Here is a 21914-nt window from a genome sequence, read left to right on the forward strand (position 1 = left end):
AGCATTTGTTACAGAGTCAGGAGGGTCATCAGTTACATAGGTCCATACTTCTCTAGAGGTCAAAAGTGCCTCCACCCAAAAAGACCATAAACTATAGTTCTCATCTGTTAGCTGTGGAAAGACCAGAGCCTTCTCAGCTTCTGGATCCCGGTCAACCATTCTGGAACTCTTCCAGACCCACAGAACTACACTAACAGGAGAAGGAGTTTTCAAACCTTTCTCAGAGTCCAAAAATATGCAGTCATCCACTCAGCAGCTGGGCCCATAACCAAAGATGTTGGCTTTTTGCAGTATAGTAGTGCTGCAGAGAGCTTGCTGGGGAGACCATGCATTAAAAAGGGACTCAAAAATAACTTAAACAAGGTTTTAATTACAAAAACAAAAACTCCTTATACACTAAATACATCAACAACAAACCAGACCCAACCACCAACCCAACCCCCAGGGTCATGGGAGAGCTAGGTGCTGCTCCTTATATACTACACCCAAATGCTGACACACCTTAATCAGTACAACTCAGCAGCACCTGCTATGTTTCACAGCTGTAAAGCTGGGTCTCGTTATCTTGCTCTGGCCCTTGCTCTGGCCCCTTAAAGACATACACATCGAGTGGAACAATGATGAACCTTTACATTTAAAGAAACCATTCAACAATTGTAAGGAGTCTATTGTATGGGAGTATATTGTATTTAATAATGGGGTATCAGAGTTTTTAGGGCTAACCAGGCTGGGATAGCTGGCTTGTTGGTTTTTGAATGTCTTGTGCAGATTTTTCAATTTCGTTGTTCTGTATGGGACAATGACAATAAAGATTATTGTATCGTATCGTATGTACAAACTGATGGGGTCGGAATGCCTCCTTCTGCCTGTTGAAGTGAGGTTGGACAGCTATCTGCCAGAGGTTCTTTAGCTGTGGTTCCTGCATTGCCAGGATGTGACTCAATTGATACCTGGGTCCCTTCCAACTCTACAGTTATATGAATCTATTATTCTAACTCCTACTGGACACTAAATGGCTTATCACATCTTCTCACTCCTTCTCCTGTTGCATGTAGGACTTCGGAATATAATAGAATGTAATACAGAACAGAGATAATAGTGATATATGAATGATGCTAAACTCACTGCTTTTCTTTTCAGATGCAGACCACTGCACCAAATGTCCAGAAGATCAGCATCCAAACAAAGATCAAGATCAATGTGTCCCTAAGATTATCACCTTCCTGTCCTATGAAGAGTCTTTGGGGACCCTCCTGACCTCCTTCACCCTATTCTTGTCCTTAACCACAGGGATTGTGTTAGGAATCTTCATTAAATTCCTAGACACTCCCATAGTCAAAGCAAACAACCAGGACCTCACCTATATCCTTCTTGTCTCCCTCCTGTTTTCCTTTTTGTCCTCCTTCCTGTTCATTGGGCGGCCAAGGAAGATGACCTGCCTTCTCCGACAATCTGCCTTCAGTGTCATCTTCTCAGTTGCCGTCTCTTCCGTGTTGGCCAAAACCATCACAGTGGTCTTGGCTTTCCTAGCCACAAAGCCAGGGAACAGGATGAGGAGATGGCTGGGGAAGAGTTTGGCCAACTCCATTGTCATTTCCTGTTCCACTGTCCAAGTTCTCATCTGCACCATCTGGCTTGGAATGTTTCCACCATTCCCAGATTCCGACATGCACTCCCAGCCTGGAGAGATCACCCTGCAATGCAACGAAGGGTCTGTTGCCATGTTTTACATTGCCCTTGGCTACATGGGCTTCCTGGCTGCCATCAGCTTCACAGTAGCTTTTTTTGCCAGGAATCTGCCTGGGGCCTTCAATGAAGCCAAGCTGATCACCTTCAGCATGCTGGTCTTCTGCAGTGTTTGGGTGTCCTTTGTGCCCACCTACCTGAGCACCAAGGGGAAATACATGGTGGCCGTGCAGATCTTCTCTATCTTCGCTTCCAGTGCCGGGCTCCTGGGCTGCATCTTCATGCCCAAATGCTACATTATTGTATTCAGACCTGAACTGAATACAAAAGAACATCTAATGATGCAAACATCTGACAATAGGAACTAGAAATGGAAACCAGTTCTGTCCCCACTGATATCTAGACTAGAACCATAGCTTCTGATAAGGCCAAATCTTTATCCAGGATGGTTCCAAGACGATATTCCTTTTGTGAAATTAACAAGGCTTTGGTGTAGGGTCTCCTCTGCAGTGGCTCCAGTGTTATGGAATATCTTCTGCAAGGAGGTCCACTAGAACTCAATGTTCCAGTGAATCTATTAAAACCTGCCTCACTCACACTGAAGCTCCTTCCACACTCCGTGCATTTATATGGTTTCTCCCCTGTGTGGATTCTGCAATGACTATTTAATTCTGATGTGTCTAAATGTGTGTTTTAAAAAATATTTTTATTAAGAATTTAAACAAAAATACTATCTTAAAACATATCATCCTTGATTTCCCCACACTTCCCCCTCCCCTCCATAAAATGACCCACCCTCCCCTCCCCCCCAACTTCCCTCAGCTCCAGTCTCTGATTTCTCTACAAATGCATGTTACAGAATTGTATGAATCCTTAATTTATCTGACTGGTTATTGTCAATAAAAAGTTTGTGAGTGCTTATTCAAAACCTGCCAAGGAGTCCGATTCACTTTGTTGTTTCTTTAAGTACTTTGTAAAAGGTTCCCATTCATCTTTAAAGTCACAGTTGTCCTTGTCCCGTACTTTATGTGTCAATTTTGCCAATTCTGCGTAGTCCATCAGTTTCTCTTTAGTCGGGGTTGTGTCTGAGTGTTTTAATATACACTGGACTCATTTTTGTTCTGTTTCTGTCATCCGCACCCTGAGAAGTAGAGGATTTCTTCTGCCCATTCTTTGACTGTTTCCTCTCATGCCTGCCTGGTTTTTTTTGATTTCCAAACATCTTTCTTCCTGCTTCCTTCTTGCCTGTTTCTGACGACATCATCAGATGCTTCATATAATCCGCATTGTTCTTCCCATCATCTCCTGGAGAGGGTGGACCAGGAGAAGAAAATCTATAATGCTCAGGTCCTGCTTGTGGGTTTCCTAGAGGCGTCTGGTTGCCCACTGTGAGATCAGGATGCTGGACTATAAGGGCCATGGGCCTGATCCACCAGGATTCTTCTTATGTTCTTTCATCTGCTCCATCTGAAGCTACACACACACACACACACACACACACACACACACACACACCGCATGCACCCTTCAGCAGCAACCTGCTTTATGAGTTTGCTGCTAAACTGGCTGCTCAACCCTAATGCTGTTTGATTTTGGCCAGTTGGGAAACTAAAATGCATCAGAGAATATAAAACACCAAAAATAAATGGTTGGATTTGCACCACATCCCACCCCAGAAATGCCCGCAGAGATATGCTTGAGACATGACTGGAATCAAAAATAGAGTTCTCTTTTATTTTATCCTGTAGAGGGAAATTGAAGCCACACAGAAGGATCTCAAAATGAAAACAAAAAACAACAAAGGAGGTGCTGAGTTTGTAGTGATCCCCTCTTCTTCCTTTTGTTATTCCGGGTCTTGCCAGAGCAGGTTGCAGTTCAGACCTTTGGGACTATCAAGGGGTGGAATAAGCAAATTGGGCCACACACTTCTGCTTGTCCCGTTCTTAGAAAAAAATTCCTTTACTATTTCCCTTGGACAACCCTCTCTTGAGCGCTAAATCAGAGCAAACCTCAATATGGAGAAAACCCAATCAATGTTTGCTCCGACTCAGCGGTAGAAAGTGGCTTTTTCCCAGGGGAAAGCAGAGATGTGGATGAGCCTTGCATTTGTAGAAATCTTTCTTCCCTCTTCACAGCCACTGCTCTGTCCCAGCTGCTCTGTCCCCCCTCCTTATCCAGTGGAAGGAAGATAATACTAATAATAATAATAATTTTTTATTTATACCCCGCCCTTCCCGGTTCAGAAAACTAGGCTCAGGGCAGCTAACAACAAATTTAAAACACTTAACTGATGCAACAAAAAACAGCATAAAATGCAGTATAAAACGTGGGTAACAATAAATTCAGAATTAAAAAATCAATTTGGGGGGAAATCCATCCAGTACACATTAGACGATCACCAGGGCTAGCTGGCTAAATTAGCCCTATTTGGGTCAGCGATGAGACCAGATGCCAGCGGAGTCCGCCTGAGAAGCGATGGGCTGCATTCTTCATCATTCATTCCCCTGTTTAGTTTCGGCTGCAGTGGAGGAAAGAGCATAAGAATCTCCTTTGGCCAAGCATTCACCCACAAGTGTCCCAATATGCTCTGGGGAAACAGAGGCAGGAGATCCGGATGGCAACCCCCTCCAACCCCCCCCCCCATGCCCAACTACTGCCATTTCATGCCCTTCCCCAAACCTAGCAGCCCAGGTGGGGCCCCTCAACCTGCCCAACAGGAGGCCTGGCCTCCATTTAAGTTGCTATAATCCAGGACGCTAAATCAGTGGTTCCCAAAATGGGCAGTACCATGCCCTGGGGGGCAGTGGGATTACTTGGGGCAGTGCTAAGAGGCAAGTGGGCAGCGGGGGTGGTGGTGGTGCTGGAAGTGTAAATGACTATCAGGCTTTAAAAATCTGGCAGCACTGCATCAAACTCATCCGTTTTGTTGAGTCAATTAAAGAGCTGAATTGGGTTTTGAATTAACATGCAATTAATTGCCACTGTTTTGAATTTTATTGTGTTATTGCCTTCATTCGTGGGTCGTGAAAACTGCTGTTTTGAATAATGCTTTTTATAGGGTAGGGTAGGACATAGCTGTCAACTTTTCTTGTGAGGAATCCTATTCGGAATAAGGGAATTTTCCTTTTAAAAAGGGAAACATTGACAACTATGAGGGGAGGATGATTTTTGGGGAGCCAAGGGGGCAGAGGCCCTAAAAGGTTTGGAAACCACTCCCCTATATCATGTCCTGCCCCCCGAAGAAAGCTGGATTATGGTCTGGGATGGCCTTTGGTACTTTTGAGCCACTTCAGATTTGCACAAGGCAATCTCTGTTCATACTCTACCTGTACTGCAGGGGGCGCTGTACTCTGCATCAGCACCATCATCTGGAAAGAGAGGGAAGCAAGAGAGAAAGGTGGTCAGGCCAGACTCTGCCCCCCCCCCCCGAGCTTTCTCCATCACCACTTTTAGACTAGTGGGTGGTTTTTAAGGGGGTTGGTTGCAGAATGCTGATAAATGCATCTACTGCATGGTGGTTCTAAATTTTGCTTTGGGAGTTAACTAAGAAGTGGGATATGTGAACCTTAATGGTCTTCATTTGTGGGGGCCTTTCTTACCTGTTTCATAGTAATCATAGACTCTTGCCACAGCCGGCTTTAAGTTCTGGACAGGCACGTCCTGCTCCACAGTGAAGGTGTAGCTCTGGGTCATGTTGGTCACCTGTGGACAAGCAGGTGGGATCATCACTTGAGATACAGAATCACAAGACGGCTGAGATTCTGTGTCCAGGGCAGCTGTCTACTCGTTCCATCTGGTGCGCAGGCTGAGACCCTCCTTGCCCACAGACTGACTCGCCAGAGTGGTGCATGCTCTGGTTATCTCCCACTTGGACTACTGCAATGCGCTCTATGTGGGGCTACCTTTTAGGTGATCCAGAAACTACAACTAATCCAGAACGTGGCAGCTAGACTGGTGACTGGGAGTGGCCGCGGAGACCATATAACACCAGTCCTGGAAAACCTTCCTTGGCTCCCAGTACGTTTCCGAGCACAATTCAAAGTGTTGGTGCTGACCTTTAGAGCTAACCGGCCTTGGCCCAGTATACCTGAAGGAGCTGGACCTCAGTGTCTGGGCGGAACGATGGGGGTGGAGATGCTCCTTCAGATATACTGGACCAAAGGAGAGATTCTCCTGCCTCCTGTCTCTGCCCTCTTTTGTCAGGGACTGGACAGACGAGGAGGGCTAGGGATCGCCTCCTCTTTCTCCTCTGCATCCATTGGAGGAGGAGGGGGTGGGGGGTTGCCCCCCCTTTCTCCAGCAGTTTCAGGAGAAGAGAGAAACAGGATTGAATTACAGCAGAACGCAGAGCTGCCAAGTTATGAGGTGTTAGGAGAAGGAGGGGGAGAACTCGCAACAGAGTCATCCTTGGAGAGCACAGAAGCACCACCATCCCCCTGGACTCTCCGCTCAATTAGAATTCAAGAGCAAAGGGCTCAACGACAGTTGTCTTCTGAGGCCCTCCATGGAGCCAGGTACTGTTGTGGGGGAAAGATGGGGAGGAGCTCAAAGTGAGCAACGTCACAGTGGAGTTCAGGGCTGGGTTCTCTGTCTTGCAACACAATGACTGAATAAAACCATAAATATGAACTTTCTTGTTTCTTCCTTGGTGCTACTGGGGGAGGAGAGAATTGTGCAAGCCTGACATCTTTGCTCACCTTCTCCAAATACAGCAGGACGTGACTGGTGCTCACTTCCGTGCGCTGGACCAGATTGTGCCTTTCCAGCTGGTGGGCGCAAAATGAAGATTGTTGTTGTTTCTTTCTTTCATAAAATTCGTACACTTATTGACTGTAAAAAAGCAACCTCAAAGTGGTTCGTGAAAAAAATTAAATTATAAATCTCTGAATAAGAAACATCAACAACAATAATTTGAAACTTTCAAAAAATTAATATAGCAGTAGACTGCTATAACAGATTAAAACAGATTAAAGCTAAAACAGATTAAAACTCGCATTAGCTTCCTAAGCACCTGGGTTGGCTTGTCAAAACAAGAATGTTTTTAACAGTTGCCTGGTGTCAAGAGGCAGGGAGTTCCACAGTGCAGGTGCTGCCACACTAGAAGATCAAGTTCTTACAAATGCAGAACGGGTATTATGCAGCAAATGTAACAATGCCAGTTCCACCAATTGAAGGGGTCGAGTGGGCATATATGGAGAAAGGCGATCTCTGAAGCCTCAGGGAGTGCAGCATAGTCTACCTTAAGGTGAGGGCAAGGAGAGGCTTCTCTGTAGTCCTGGCAGATGAGGTTGAGCTGTGTGGTGTCCTTGGCTTATATTCATTCATTCATTCATTCATTCATTCATTCATTCATTCATTCGACTTATTAGTCACTTGTCACCAGAAGGTCTCCAAGTGACTTAACTAGTGGCTAGTGGACATTGCAAGCTAGTACAACATTCGCAGCCCCAAGATATGATTATGCCCGTTAGGTCACCTGACTTTAAAACCAAGACGGGATTGGACAATCCCATGGCCAATTACTGTATCCATCAGCTGCGAAAGCTCACTGGCGCCTCTGTGAACAAAGGTTGCAGGCCTCAGAGTAGCAAAATTTGGAGACAGACTAACAAACACAAGGAGAAGTCCCGCTTGTGAGACACCCAGAGGGATCCTCGTGGCTGTTTTTGGAGAGAGGATGCCTGGGGTAGGTAGGCAAAATGGCAAAGGCAGCTCTTTTCTTCTCAAGTCTCATACAGCCAACAAAGTAGGCTGTGGCGGGGCCTTCACACACAAATGAAGCTCTTACCCGCTTTACGGATGATTTCACCGGGATGAATCCCGAGAGCATCTTAACATCGACGATGGCCATGTTGGAGGCCGGTCGGTTGCCGGTGTAACTGAGAAGCCAAAGAGAGAGGGGAAATAATCGCACCACTCTTCTCCCCTGACAGCCCACCCCGTAACCATCTATCCATCTTCTAATACAGCCTTTGTGGATCCCCCACAACTCCCATCACCCCTAGCTAGCAAGGCCAGAGCTCAGGGGTGATGGGAGTTGTAGTCCAACAACTGGGGACCCACAGGATGAGAACTGCTGTTCTAATACATCCTGATTGTGGGATGGTCCAGATTCCCAAATAGCTTTGGCCAATGAAGGGGACTACCTGACATTGATGGCAACGTCAAAGGTTTGGTGGGCTTTGGGTCCAGCGCAGGCCTCTGGAACTGTGCGCACCTCCAGCATGAACGGCGCCTCTTCCTGGTGTGGCTGCACGTTGTATTTCAAAGTGGTCTGGAAAAGAAACAAGGCTCTAATAATAACTAGTAATTTTATTATTTATACCCCACCCACCAGGCTGGGCTTCCCCATCCACTCTGGGTGGCTTCCAGCACATATAAAACCATAGTAAAACATCAAACATTTAAAAATTTCCTGATACAGGGCTGCCTTCAGATGTCTTCTAAAAGTTGTGTAGTTCTTTTATCTCCTTGACATCTGATGGGAGGGTCTCTCTCTCTCTCTCTCTCTCTGTGCATCAGGCATGTCCTTGGTTTCCAACAGTGACTTAGACACCAACTCAGAGGGTAAGCGGCCTCTGGAACCAGGAGGGCAGTAGGACAGCCAACCAAGGTGTCAGGTGTGCGTTCAAGAGCCAGGCCCTGTGACCAATAGGACTTTGCAGGACTTGTTCTGAAGAGGCAAGGCGCGGCCGCACAGGTGAGGCCGACTGGTAACTCACAGCACCTGGTGGCAAGAGCTGGGAAGGGATATAAGGTCAACATTTCCCTTCGGCTCTTTGCCACAGTGACACGCTTCCTGCCTTGCTGCGTTTGGCTTTTTGCTTCCTGATCCTTGAACCATGGCTTCTTGACTTCCTGCTTCTTGATCCTCGGACCCTTGACTTCGTGTCTCCTGGTTCTCTGACCCTCGGACTCTTGGCTTCCTGGCTCCTGGCTTCTGGACTCCCGTTCCTGCTCCCACCCCGCCACCTTGCCCCTGGTCCTGATGTCCCCTGCCAGGATTTCGATCACCTGTGAACCGGACTGTGACACAAGGGGCTAATATGGATCTTGACATCACTGAGCTCATCAGCCAATGCAGCCCCCTAGCCAATGCTGGCCCCCTGGGCCAGAATCCTCACACCTGAGGGCTGTATGAGAGTTAGCAGAGAGAGGACACAGGCCCCAGCTTCAGGCTGGAGGTCTGCCCCTTTAAGGTCTTAGTGTCTTAGAGGCAATATAATGGTTCAGTTAGCATCTAGCCTTTGCTGGAACAACTTATCCCTTCCTTGGCACATCTCTGGGATTCTGAATGACCTATTTCCACTCCCTGGCTTGCTAGGTTGCCATACAGCCCTTGGTTACTGGTCATAGAACCATAGTAGAGTTGGAAGGGATCCCAAGTAGAGTTGATCCTCCCAAGGATCATTTGTCCAACCCCATGAAATGCAGGAATCCTAGCTAAATAATCCCTTACGGATGGCCATCCCACCTCCGTTTAAAATCTCCAGTGAAGGATTGCCCACTACCCTCCAAACAGCTCTTACTGTCAGAAAGTTCTTCCCAATGATTAGTTGGAATCTCTTTTATTGTATTTTGAACCCATTGGTCCTCCCACTGGAGCAGCAGAAAACAAGCTTGCTCCATCCTCCATGTGACAGCCCTTCAGTTTGTTTGAAGTTGACTATCATGTCACCCCTCAGTCTTCTCTTCTCCAGACCAAACATACCCAACTCCCTCAATTGTTCCTCATAAGGCTTGGTCTCCAGACCCTTGATCATCTTGGTGGCCCTCCTCTGCACACATTCCAGCTTTTCAATACCTTTCTTAAACTTTGGTGCCCATAATTAGACACAATACTCCAGGCAGTGGTACTATTACTTTTCTTGATCTGGACACAATACTTCCACTGATGCAGTCTAGAACTGCATTAGCTTCTTGGCTAACACAATGTTGACCCCTAGATCATTTCCAAACATACTGCTGCCCAGACCGGGGTCCCCCTATCCTTTTGTTCTTGCTACCTGCTCGGGGCCACTGCCCCAACTTGGTTTCTCCATACTCCACCAGAAGGAGCTGATCATTTTTAGGGAAGGGCAATGTCTTCCAAAGCAAAGCTGCCACCACCTTGTGCAACCTCAACAGTCTCGTGGGCCACCCGATCTTTGCGCCAGGCAGTTGTGTTGCTGGGATCCAGAACACCACACGTCACACTTTCTCTTTCCCAGGCACCCATCCTGGGTGGGACACTCACTCACCTGGACGTGGACACAGCCTTCCCCCGTGGCCGTGCTGTCATAGTCCCCTGGCACTCTGGGCAGAGCCTGGCACTGGAGAAGCAGGCGGTTGGTGCTGTCCACCTGGAACTGCCTCAGGATGCCCCCTGTGGAGCTCAGGGTCACTTCTGTGCCCGTGCTCCTCTTGGAGTAGGTAAAGGCACCGTAGAGGGAGAGGGCCTGGAGGGCAACCACAGTGTCCTGCAACACAGACCAAGGAGAAGGTGGGCATGGACCTTGTTGTAGAGAGGATAGTCCTCAGTTTGAAGTTGTCCCCTGGTTGAAGTCCAATTATCATAGACTAGTAGAACTGCAGAGTTGGAAGGGCCCCCTAATTGTCATCCATCTAGTCATAAATTCTACTCCTTTTGATCCAGAGCAGATTCCAATGTATAGTTAGCAACTTAAACACGTTGCCACTTTTGCCATCTAGGCCGCGTCGCTGGGCAGGGCCCCGCCCAGGGGTAGCTCCACCGACCAATTAGTGTCAGCAGGAGGCATGGCCATGGGAAATTTAAATCGTGGCGTGGCCAGAGAGCCCTCCTCTCGCGCCCTTCACACCAGCCATTTGGTATACACCTACCTTGTAGCAATCGTCACAACTTTGTGAGGTTAGGCATTGAGTAAGCCTTTGTTTGGATGGAGGGAGGTTACTATCCCCTAGGGAACTGCGGGTCACCGGGCCTTGGCACACAAGAGTTGCCCATCGGGACAGCATAGGCAGGCACAAAGGTCACAGTCCTCCTTGCTCTAGTCTTGCATTTCTATACATTACAGCAATCATTTCCACATTTCCATCTCTTTCTCTGCACAAGTCTGTTGTCCTCTTTTGTTGGGAATGCATTTCCACTTTGTGGAGTAATAATAATAATAATAATAATAATAATAATTATTATTATTATTATTATTTATACCCTGCCCATCTGACTGGGTCTCCCCAGCCTTTCTGGGCGGCTTCCAACCAAATATCAAAAACAATACAGAGTCAGACATTAAAAACCTCCCTAAGCAGGGCCGCCTTTGGGTGTCTTTTAAAAGTAAAATAGTTGTTTGTTGCTTTGACATCTGCTGGGAGGGCGTTCCACAGGGCAGGCGCCACTACTGAGAAGGCTCTCTGTCTGGTTCCCTGTAACCTCACAGCAAGGGAACTGCCAGGAGGCCCTCGGAACTGGACCTCAGTGTCCAGGCAGAACGATGGGGGTAGAGATGCTCCTTCTGGTATACAGGACTGAGGCCATTTAGGACTTTAAAGGTCAGCACCAACAATTTGAATTGTGCTCGGAAACGTACTGGGAGCCAATGAAGATCTTTCAGGACCGGTGTTATATGGTCTTGGTGGCCACTCCCAGTCACCAGTCTAGCTGCCGCATTCTGGATTAATTGCAGTTTCTGAGTCACCTTCAAAGGTAGCCCCACATGGAGGATGTATAAGTGGCCCCAATGAGCAAGGGAGTTTTCCCTAGGGATGTGGACATCATATGGTATACCCCAGTCTGCCAGGGAAGAAGCTGACCGAGGGGGACATCAATGGTCACCTCAAAGTTACTGTGAGAATTTGGGTTCCTTGGGGTTTGCATTCTCAGCCAAGGTATCCAAACTTTGGCAACATCCTCAACGGGCCCTGGACTTTCCATTACCATACCCCAATTTCCTATGATTGAGAGATCTTTTTTTTTATTGACTTTAAATATATATATATACAGACAGCAAAACAAAGAAGTCTAAATTAACATTGCCTTCTACCGATAAGAAATAATAATAACTATTACAATAATGAAAAAACAAAAAGTACATTTACTTCCACTTTTAAACTTCTATTCTGGTTACAATATATTACTATTCTATAAGAATCTATTATATCCTTTGCTGTCCCATATATTATTTTATTCCCCAATTTCAACCTAACCCTCCCCTCCTCCCCACTGCTTCCCTTCACCTGTGTGAGATCTTCCCATCATAATATATTTTTTTCTAGTTGCTTTGATAAAATAGAGTAACTTGAAACTGTTAAATTATAATTACTTCTCTTGTCCTTACTCGCTTAACAATTGCCTATTAAGAGTTCTGCTTTAACACCATGTTTCTTCGTGTATTCTCCTATGCATTCCCATTCTGTATAGAATTTTTGATTGGAATTTTTGATTGGATTTCAGGGGTTTGCAGCAGCCCTGACAGCTGGCTGTGCCTTCCCTTCACTCCTAGCAAACTTGGGTCTGGATCTCAGGAAGGAGAGAATGGCAGGGAAGGAAGGAAGGAAGGAAGGAAGGAAGGAAGGAAGGAAGGAAGGAAGGAAGGAAGGAAGGAAGGAAGGAGAGAATGGCAGGGAAGGAAGGAAGGAAGGAAGGAAGGAAGGAGGCTTACCTGAGTGGAGGAGAAGCCCCCAGTGGGGTTCTGTTGCCGGCTGAGCCACTTGACAACGCGGGTGGCTGTCTCCAGCTCTTCCTGGGATGGGGCTGGCTGTTTGGTCAGGTAACTCAGGAGGATGTAGGCTGTCATCTCCACCTCCGCAGACGGAGCCCGGGGAGGACCAAAGAATGAAAGGTACGTGTCCACCTCTTTCTTTCCAGGCCGCTGCCAGTGAAGGGAGCCATCCTCTTCAGGGAGGGAGGGAGGGAGTCGTTAATGTTTGGGTCGAGCAACCCAGGCACCCCTAACAATGTCGGTGCTGTGGAATGTGGGAAGAGGGCCAGCAAACTGTTTGGATCCTGAGAAGAAGGCGGATCTTTGGACTGGTGGTTTTGTCTGCATTGCCAACTATTCATTCCCACCAGGGAATGAGGAGCCAGATATTCAAGGGGAGAATAATAATAATAATAGTAATAATAATAATAATAATTATGGGCAGCTCCTAATCGAGTGTTAAAAACAATACAGCATTAAATATTAAAAACTTCCCTAAACAGGGCTGCCTTCAGATGTCTTTTAAGGATAGGATAGCTACTTATTTCCTTCACATCTGGTGGGAGGGCGTTCCACAGGGCGGGCGCCACCACTGAGAAGGCCCTCTGTCTGGTTCCCTGTAACCTTACTTCACTGTTTGGATCCTGAGAAGAAGGTGGATCTTTGGACTGGTGGTTTTGTCTGCATTGCCAACTATTCATTCCCACTAGGGAATGAGGAGCCAGATTTTCAAGGGGAGAATAATAATAATAATAATAATAATAATAATAATAATAATAATAATTTATTATTTATCCCATCTGGCTGTTTCCCCAGCCACTCTGGGCATCTCCCGATCGAGTGTTACAAACAATACAGCATTAAATATGAAAAACTTCCCTAAACAGGGCTGCCTTCAGATGTCTTTTAAAGATAAGATAGCTGCTTATTTCCTTCACATCTGAAGGATGTTCCACAGGGCGGGCGCCACCACCGAGAAGGCCCTCTGTCTGGTTCCCTGTAACCTCGCTTCTCGCAATGAGGGAACCGCCAGAAGGCCCTCGGAGCTGAAGAAGGGTTGAGTACTACACCCTTCCCTTCCACCCAGAGATCCGTTCTCACCTTCTTGCACGGCTTCCTCGTGGAGTAACTGCAGCATTTTCTGCCTCTGCTCCTCCTTCCCTGCCAGGGCAAAGGAATAAGCCAGCAAGGCCAGGCTGTAAACGTGGATCTCTTTCGCCTGAGCCGCCGTCTCCAGGCAGAACAGGGCATTACGCACGGTGGGATGCTGTGGAGAGAAGGGAGGGAGGAGAGGCTTATCCCAAGCCATTGTAGCTGTTTCAGAAGGCCTGGGGGGAACCCCTAAGTGGTGGCTGGAATAGCAGAGTCAGGACCACGCGCTGCAGGAAGCTGGGCAGGGCAAAGACACAAGAACATCACAAGAGCGCCTTAGATCACACAAAGGGCCCATCTAGTCTGGCACCCTGTTCTCACAACCAGGTGCCTCTGGAAAACCCCTTTCATTTTTATTCATTTATTAAATTTCTTTACCTTTTCTATGCTTTCCCAGCGGCACTGGCTCCCGGTGGAGTACGGGGTCAGACTTAAGGTGCTGCTTTTGACCTTTAAAGCCCTTCACAGCCTAGGACCCTCGTACCTACGGGACCGCCTCTCCCGGTATGCCCCACAGAGAGCCTCAAGGTCCATAAATAGCAACACCCTAGTGGTCCCAGGCCCTAAGGAAGTTAGATTAGCCTCAACCAGAGCCAGGGCCTTTTCAACACTGGCTCCGGCCTGGTGGAACGCTCTGCCTCATGAGACCAGGGCCCGGCAGGATCTGACTTCTTTCCGCAGGGCCTGTAAGACAGACTTGTTCCGCCTGGCCTTGGGCTTGGAATCTGTGAATGGTTTCAGAACTCACAGGGTTAAAGAGTTCTGGGTGACGTCTCTCCATTCCTGAGGCGGACTTCCCTATTTGGGGACTTCCCTGGCTTTTTTCTGGCCCACGTAGGACCAGTCTGGAAAGTTAGCCTTGGTGAAGACTTGATTTTTCATCCCCCCAAAAGTTTTTGATTTGAGTTTCCATTGAAAGGAGGCTGTATTTTAATGTTTTAATGTTGTATTTTAATCTTGTTTTTAAGCTGTATTTCAATCAATTTGTTTTTACATCGGGTGTTAGCCGCCCTGATCCTGGTCTTGGCTGGGGAGGGTGGGGTATAAATAAAAATTATGATGATGATGATGATGATGATGATGATTACCACCTTTCATCCACTGGAATGAAGAAAACCCATCTTAATCAAACCAGGAAAATTCTCAGCTCTGCCAGGATAGTGGAACAAATTCCCGCCACAGAACGCATGAAGGCCACTTGCTAGACTTGAGTTAGAGAACATCTGTGGTTGACTACGTAGCCCGTCATCCCTGAGCATTAGCCATGTTGGCTGGGGCTGGAAGTTGTAGTCCGACAAGATCTGGAGGGTCATGGGTTCTCCTGCCCTCTGCACGAGAAAGAAGGCTGGTTGCTTTGCTTGAGAAGGAAACAGGGACCCCACTTGTTTGTTGATTTGGAATTTGCCGAGAGACATTCAGCTGTGATTGTGGGGGGCACCTCCTGCCTGCCCTGCATGGCTGTTTGTTCCACAATGGGCTTTGGGAAGGAGAAGACAGACACTTACATCGAGAGGCAGATGGCTCTCCAGCAAAGCAGCAGTGATGTAGGCAGAGAGACTGATCTCGTCATCCACCCCACCCTGTAGGAAAGAAAGCGGAAAAGGCAGCGCCATGGGGTATGTGAAGGTCCTTCTCCATCTCCCAAGATCCACCTTCTCCAAAACCCACCTGATACTAGGATGCACTTCTTCTGGCTGTCCACCATACTTAGAGCTCCGGTCCACATGGGTCTCCTATCATGGATGGTTTCCATGCAAATGGTCCCAGTCTTACTCTCCACTCCAGTTCTGCACTGCTTCCCGCCCAGGTGCACTGGGTTCCGCCCCACATTGGGGGTGCCTGTCGTGTATGTATGATGTCACACATTGCTGGGCCTTCCAGAGAGTGTTATGGTCCTCCCACAGCTGTGATGAACCCCATTGGGCCTCGTCACACCATGTGATGTCACATGTGCAATGCATTGGGTCACCCGGCCGGGCACCCCAACTGTAATGTGCTCTACGTGGGGCTACCTTTAAAGGCCTAAATGGCTTTGGCCCAGTATACCTGAAGGAGCATCTCCACCCCATCGTCCAGCCCGGACACTGAGGTCCAGCGCTGAGGGCCTTCTGGCGGTTCCCTCACTGAAGGAAGTGCGATTACAAGGAACCAGGCAGAGGGCCTTCTTAGTAGTGGTGCCCGCCCTATGGAACACCCTTCCATCAGATGTCAGGGAGATAAAGGACTATCTGACTTTTAGAAGGCATCTGAAGGCAGCCCTGTTTTTAATGCTTGATGTTTTGTCGTGTTTTTAATATTCTGTTGGGAGCCGCCCAGAGTGGCTGGGGAAACCCAACCAGATGGGTGGGGTATAAATAATAAATTATTATTATTATTATTATTATTATTATTATTATTATTATTATTATTATGGCACCCCAGAGATGGGATCTATGTTCCCACCTATCTTCTCTTTTCATGGTATCTTCCACACTACAATTTCCTCAGTCTAGAGGCCTCAGAAAGAGCTCAAGAGAACAGCATAATATAATCACACCATGACCATTTCCAACTTAATTCAGCCCAAAAGGCCAACACAAACCACACTGGTGAATTTTTGTTTCTGAGGTTTCCCCAGCATCTGGTTCTGACTGCATTCTCTCCCTCTCTCTGTACCTTCAGAGCGTTGTTCCACAGGGTCCCAACACTTCTGAAGCAGCCATTCTCTCTCTGCCTATAAGCCAGATACGCCTGAGCGTCCTGGATGTGTTTTTCTTCCACAAAGATGTAGGGTCTGGCTCGGGAAAAGGACTTGAGCGTAAACGCCGTCAGCCTGCAAGAAAGCCACCGAGCACAGCAGAGTCAGGCACCAGTGCCAATGCATTTGGGGAAATTTGAAAGGTAGAAGCCCAGAAATGTGCCCTTTGATAGGACCTCAGAATGAATAATATTGGATGCAACACCAGGAAAGCATTTTCAGGTATGAGACAAAAAATTGACAGCTTAAGCTAAGGAATACAGAATTGTATTAAGATAGAATATATCCTGGGGTAGGGATTGTGGAAATTACAGGCTGGTTAGCTTAACATCTGTCCCAGGAAAGAATTGTCAAGGATAAAATTACCAAGCATATAGAAGAACAAGCCTTGCTGACGTAGAACCAGCATGGCTTCTGCAAGGACAAGTCTTGTCCCACAAACCTATAGAGCCCTATGAGAGTGTCAACAAGCATATAGATAAGGGTGAGCCAGCTGACATAGTGTATTTGGACTCTCAAGGCAATTCAACCAGGTAACCTCCCCCTGCTCAACATGTATGTATATGCCTTGCATAAATGAGGCAGCCTCTGTCAATCTCACCAGGTGTTCCCTGGGCTCCGGTTATCTTGTCCAAAGGTGCTATAGGAGCCATCAGAGTGCTTGTAGTTCAGTTGCCTCTGGTAGCCTGAAATGGAAGGAGAATCGGGGTGGGGGGTTTTGCCCTTTTTTAATCTTCTTGATAAAATTTGCAACTGACCCAAAACTCAACAGAGGCATCTTCTATGGAAAGAAGCAGTAATGCAACAAAAAAGCACAAGGTTGAATATTTTCTTGAGACTTACAATTCTGAAACCTGATAAACAAGGACTAGTTTTCTATTTTGCACCTATCATTTTGTGAATTATGTCTGTTGTTGTTTAGTCGTGTCCGACTCTTCGTGACCCCATGGACCAGAGCACGCCAGGCACTCCTGTCTTCCACTGCCTCCCGCAGTTTGGTCAAACCCATGCTGGTAACTTCGACAACACTGTTTCACCATCTCGTCCTCTGTCGTCCCCTTCTCTTCTCATGACGTGGCCAAAGTATTAGTCTCAGCTTCAGGATCTGTCCTTCCAGTGAGCACTCAGGGCTGATTTCCTTAAGAATGGAGAATAATTCCTCCATTCTTAAGGAAATCCATTCTTAAGGAATTATGTCTACTTCTGCAATAATAGGAGAGGAGCGTGCTCCTTATGGCAATGCTACATTCAGTGTTTTCCTAAATGCTACCCCAAACTCGTCAGATATGCCATTTTGGGGAAAGGAAGTAGTAAGATAGCATATCATTTAACATTTATTTTTTTCTTGCAAGAAGCCCAGGGCAAGAAGCCCAGAATAAAATTTAAAATACTTACTGATGCAAAGGACAGAGGTGGATTTGCCCTGCCGGACTTTAAGTTGTATTATGAATCAGCAGCTTTTTGCTGGCTGAAAGAATGGCTGCTTCTTGAGAACACAGACATTTTGGACCTAGAAGGTTTTGACAATGCTTTTGGGTGGCATGCATATCTGTGGTATGACAAGGTTAAAGTGCATAAGGCTTTTAAAAATCATATTGTCAGAAGAACATTGTTTAATGTCTGGACAAGATATAAAGACTTACTTGAAAATAAAACCCCAAGGTGGTTATTGCCTATGGAAGTGAAGGCTCTGAAAAAACTCAATATGGAGGCCAATTGGCCAAAATATTGGGAGATTTTGGAACAGGAAGGTGACAAATTGAAATTGCAGAGTTTTGAGAAATTAAAGGATAAAGTGCGAGATTGGCTTCACTATTTTCAAATAAGGGAGGCTTATAATCTAGATAAAAAAATTGGTTTCCAGGTGGAAAAATCAAAACTAGAAACAGAATTGTTAGAACCCAAAGCTAAGACATTATCAAAAATGTACAACCTGCTGCTGAAATGGAATACTGAGGATGAAACGGTAAAATCTGCTATGATAAAATGGGCACAAGATATTGGTCATAACATTATGTTTACTGACTGGGAAAAGTTGTGGACCACAGGTATGAAATTCACGGCATGTAATGCCTTAAGAGAGAATATTATGAAAATGATATACAGGTGGTACATGACCCCAGTCAAGCTTGCAAAAATCTATCATCTGCCCGATAATAAATGTTGGAAATGTAAAGAGACTGAAGGTACATTCTTTCACCTCTGGTGGACGTGCCCAAGGATTAAGGCTTTCTGGGAAATGATCTATAATGAATTGAAAAAGGTATTTAAATATACCTTCTTGAAGAAACCAGAGGCCTTTCTCCTGGGTATGGTGGCCAAGTGGTGCCAAAGAAGGACAGAACTTTTTTTATGTATGCTACAGCAGCAGCAAGAATACTCATTGCAAAGCATTGGAAGACACAAGACCTACCCAGCCTGGAAGAATGGCAGATGCAAGTAATGGACTATATGGAATTGGCTGAAATGACCGGCGGAATCCGAGACCAGGGAGAAGAGTCGGTGGAAGAAGATTGGAAGAAATTTAAAATCTATCTACAGAAACACTGTAAAATTATTGAATGTTAAAGACGTTGGAATAAAATGAAGTGGTTCTAGTAATAAGGTAAAATAAGAATATGCAAGAAGGGATGGATACCAGATGAAAATTTGAAGCTAGAATATGTGAAGATAAATAATTAAGGGTAAAATATGAGGTTATGAATTTGCTGAATAAATTTTTAAATGGAATACAAAAAAGGGAGGTGTGAGGAAGTCACGAAAATAAGTAAATGAATGTAAGATATTATAAAAGAGGGATTTTTAGTTTTTTTTTACTTTTTTCTCTTTATGTTAAATTTTTGGTTTTTGTATCTTTATATTTTTTTTCTCTTGCGTGTTATTATTTTGTAACTCTTTTTTGTTAAAAATCTAATAAATATTATTTTAAAAAACCATTTATTTTTTATCCATTTTTTTAAAAAATAAATTTGTATACCGCCCTTCACCCAAAGATCCCTTGGCTGCTCCCTCGGCCAATAAAGCGGGATGAGCGCCGCAACCCCAGAGTCGTCTGTGACTGGACCTAACGGTCAGGGGTCCCTTTACCTTTACCTTTACTTTTCAGGGGAGGAAAGGTTACTCAGCCACACAACCAAGGGGGCGGTGATGGATGCTCAGAGGCTATGTGGGCATCAAGAGAAGACACGCCACCCTCAGTTTCTCAATAGTTTCAAAGTGTGTCCTGAACTCAAAGCCCCTGTGATTAAAATTGGTCGCTACTAGCAATCCAACAACTAGTGTGGTAGTTAATTAATGTATTGATTTCAGTCCAGTAAAGCCATGCTTATAAATATGTTCTGAGTGAATCCACATTGTTCCTCCCGCCCTGCAGGAAACAACAAATGTAGAATTCTCCCCGTACATCCTCTCCTCACAAGTTTTTCTCACCAGCCACTAAGTATCCGATGGCCTTGGACTTCACCTCCTCAGTCAGCTGCTCAGTCTTATTCAGGTACTCCAGGATATAGATGTTGGGGGCAAAGAGGGCCAAGTTCTGCTCCCCACAGCCGTAGGGCATCTGAAGAAGCTGGTGGAGGTTCTCTATAGCTGTTCCGAGGATGTCCCCTGGGATGTGGGAAGAGGAGGGGAGGGAAAAGATTGGTTGGAATACGAGGGGATGGTGCAGAGCCACCAAGTGAAATGCATGACAAAAGAAAACATCAAAGCAATGCAAATTTCCATAAGGAATAATAATAACAATAATAATTTATTTATACCCCGCCCATCTGGCTGGGTTTCCCCAGCCACTCTGGGCGGCTCCCAATTGAGTGTTAAAAACAATACAGCATTAAATATTAAAAACTTCCATAAACACAGATCAGGAAATCACAGATCAGGGAGGGGGAGGGGGAAATAGTTCAGGTGGAAATGTACATAATGAAAATGCTGTGGAGGAGAGAATGGCCAGATGGAAGCAGATAAATATTAAGTGCTAATAAGATACAAATCTATGCAATGTGTATTAGCAACATAACACCTGCCTGCCTTGTATGTTTAATCTAACAAGTGCAAGTACAGCCGTACCTCAGAAGTCGAACAGAATCCATTCCGGAAGTCCGTTTGACTTCCCAAATGTTCGACTTCCAAAGCGCAGCTTCTGTTTAGCTGCAGTCAATCTGAAACCGCGGACGCCCCATTGGACATTCCGCTTCCGAAAGAACATTTGAAAACCGGACCACTTACTTCCGGTTTTCAATCATTTGGGAGCCAGAATGTTTGACTCCCAAGGCATTCGGGAGCCGAGGTACGATTGTACACTGATTAAAAGCTATTTGTTATTTAAACTTTAAAAAGAGAGTGTGTTTTGCGTAATTTTTATAGAACGGAAAAGGGAACTAGTTAAAGGGTTAAACAACCCAGTCTCCTCCCTTCACATAGTTCTGTAAATGGGAACTAGAGTCTAATTCCCACATATTATCAGTGCCAGATTACATGAGAAATGACTGGGCTCAGATGGAGGCATAATTAAGGAGGCAAGGAGAGGCCAGGCCAAGAAAGAATGTGCTAGAATAAGGGAAAAGACAAGAAGAAAATAAGCGCAAATATTTACAGCATGTAGCACTGAGTTCCAGAAAGATACATTCTTTTCCAGCATACTCCATTTCATTACCCCTGCCACTTGATTTCCCTTCCCAAAAGTTTGCTAGCATCCCATGTCAATGGTGCATGCTCAATCCTCATTGAGCTGTTCCATTCCACCCCAGCTCTAGCCTTTAGCTCTCCTTCCACAACTTTGTTTGCTACTTCTGCAAATCTTGGGTCTCCTCCAAGCCTGCTGACTGCCGGAGCCTCTATACGACCCAGCTGTAAAGGCTACTCCTTCGGCTCTCCTCTGACGGTGATTAACGACCTAAGCCTTTGAATGAGACTTCAGGCATGCTCCCCTTTAAGCAGAGTACCCAGACAGCAGCAGAAGGAGACATGAAGTGTGTGCTACATTGCTGCTTTATTTCTGACTACGCAGGACAGAAAAGAATATGCATCTGCTCTCTGTGAGAGACAGAAAACAACAGGAACAAAGAAACAGGAAACCAGTAACTTCAACATCCGTCTCCCGTGAGACTTCCAACAGTCTGGAATGTCAACAGAGTCTTGTGACTCCAAGAACTGCACAGTGGCATAACAGAAACCTAACACTGACATCTATGTGGTCGGTGCTGTCTTGACTTCATAAGCGACTGCACTCAGCCCAGGACGTTGGAACTGGAGAGAGCTATTCACATGCGGAAGGGTGAAGACTGGGCCAGATGGTGTGGAATAGAGAGCATTTACGCAGGGTCTCTGAGAAGCCCGAGTCCCGGGAAGTTTTCATGACTTACCCAGCACACAGAAGGAGGCCCTGGCCGAGCCCTCCACCACATTGCCTGGCAGCTTTAAAGAAACAGGTCCTGATGACTTCGACTTCTCTGCAAGCAGAACAGAGGGAGTTTTGATCATTCCTGTTGCCTGATATTACAGCCTCTCTTCCAGTTAGCGGGAACATTTGCACGCCTACTCTTTGTTCCCTTCCAGGTTTGAGGAGCTATGGGCTGATAATTTATGGTCGGCTTCAAAGGAGTTTTGGAAGCAAGAAACAAGAAGACCCTCTCTTGGGCTCAAGGGAGAGGGATGCATTGTATTTGACCTGATACGCATAAATA

General features: G+C 46.1%; 1 protein-coding gene across 1 annotated transcript in view; it reads right to left on the reverse strand.

Moving 5' to 3' along the window:
* Window positions 1-3394: 3394 nt before the first annotated feature.
* Window positions 3395-21914, reverse strand: part of LOC309335226 (alpha-2-macroglobulin-like) — a 65922-nt gene continuing 47402 nt past the window's right edge. The window contains exons 23-36 of the mRNA XM_081850100.1: window positions 21594-21680; window positions 19663-19839; window positions 16835-16919; window positions 16152-16308; window positions 15002-15076; window positions 13446-13611; window positions 12306-12538; window positions 9927-10145; window positions 7833-7960; window positions 7475-7565; window positions 6384-6452; window positions 5286-5388; window positions 5013-5054; window positions 3395-4204 (exon numbers count right to left, since the gene is read on the reverse strand). Coding sequence (XP_081706226.1) covers window positions 4179-4204; window positions 5013-5054; window positions 5286-5388; window positions 6384-6452; window positions 7475-7565; window positions 7833-7960; window positions 9927-10145; window positions 12306-12538; window positions 13446-13611; window positions 15002-15076; window positions 16152-16308; window positions 16835-16919; window positions 19663-19839; window positions 21594-21680 — 1658 coding nt within the window. The 3' untranslated portion in view covers window positions 3395-4178. The remainder of the gene's footprint in view (window positions 4205-5012; window positions 5055-5285; window positions 5389-6383; window positions 6453-7474; window positions 7566-7832; window positions 7961-9926; window positions 10146-12305; window positions 12539-13445; window positions 13612-15001; window positions 15077-16151; window positions 16309-16834; window positions 16920-19662; window positions 19840-21593; window positions 21681-21914) is intronic.

This window comes from Podarcis erhardii, assembly GCF_964252035.2.
Source record: "Podarcis erhardii genome assembly, chromosome: 2".
Classification (NCBI taxonomy): Eukaryota; Metazoa; Chordata; class Lepidosauria; order Squamata; family Lacertidae; genus Podarcis; species Podarcis erhardii.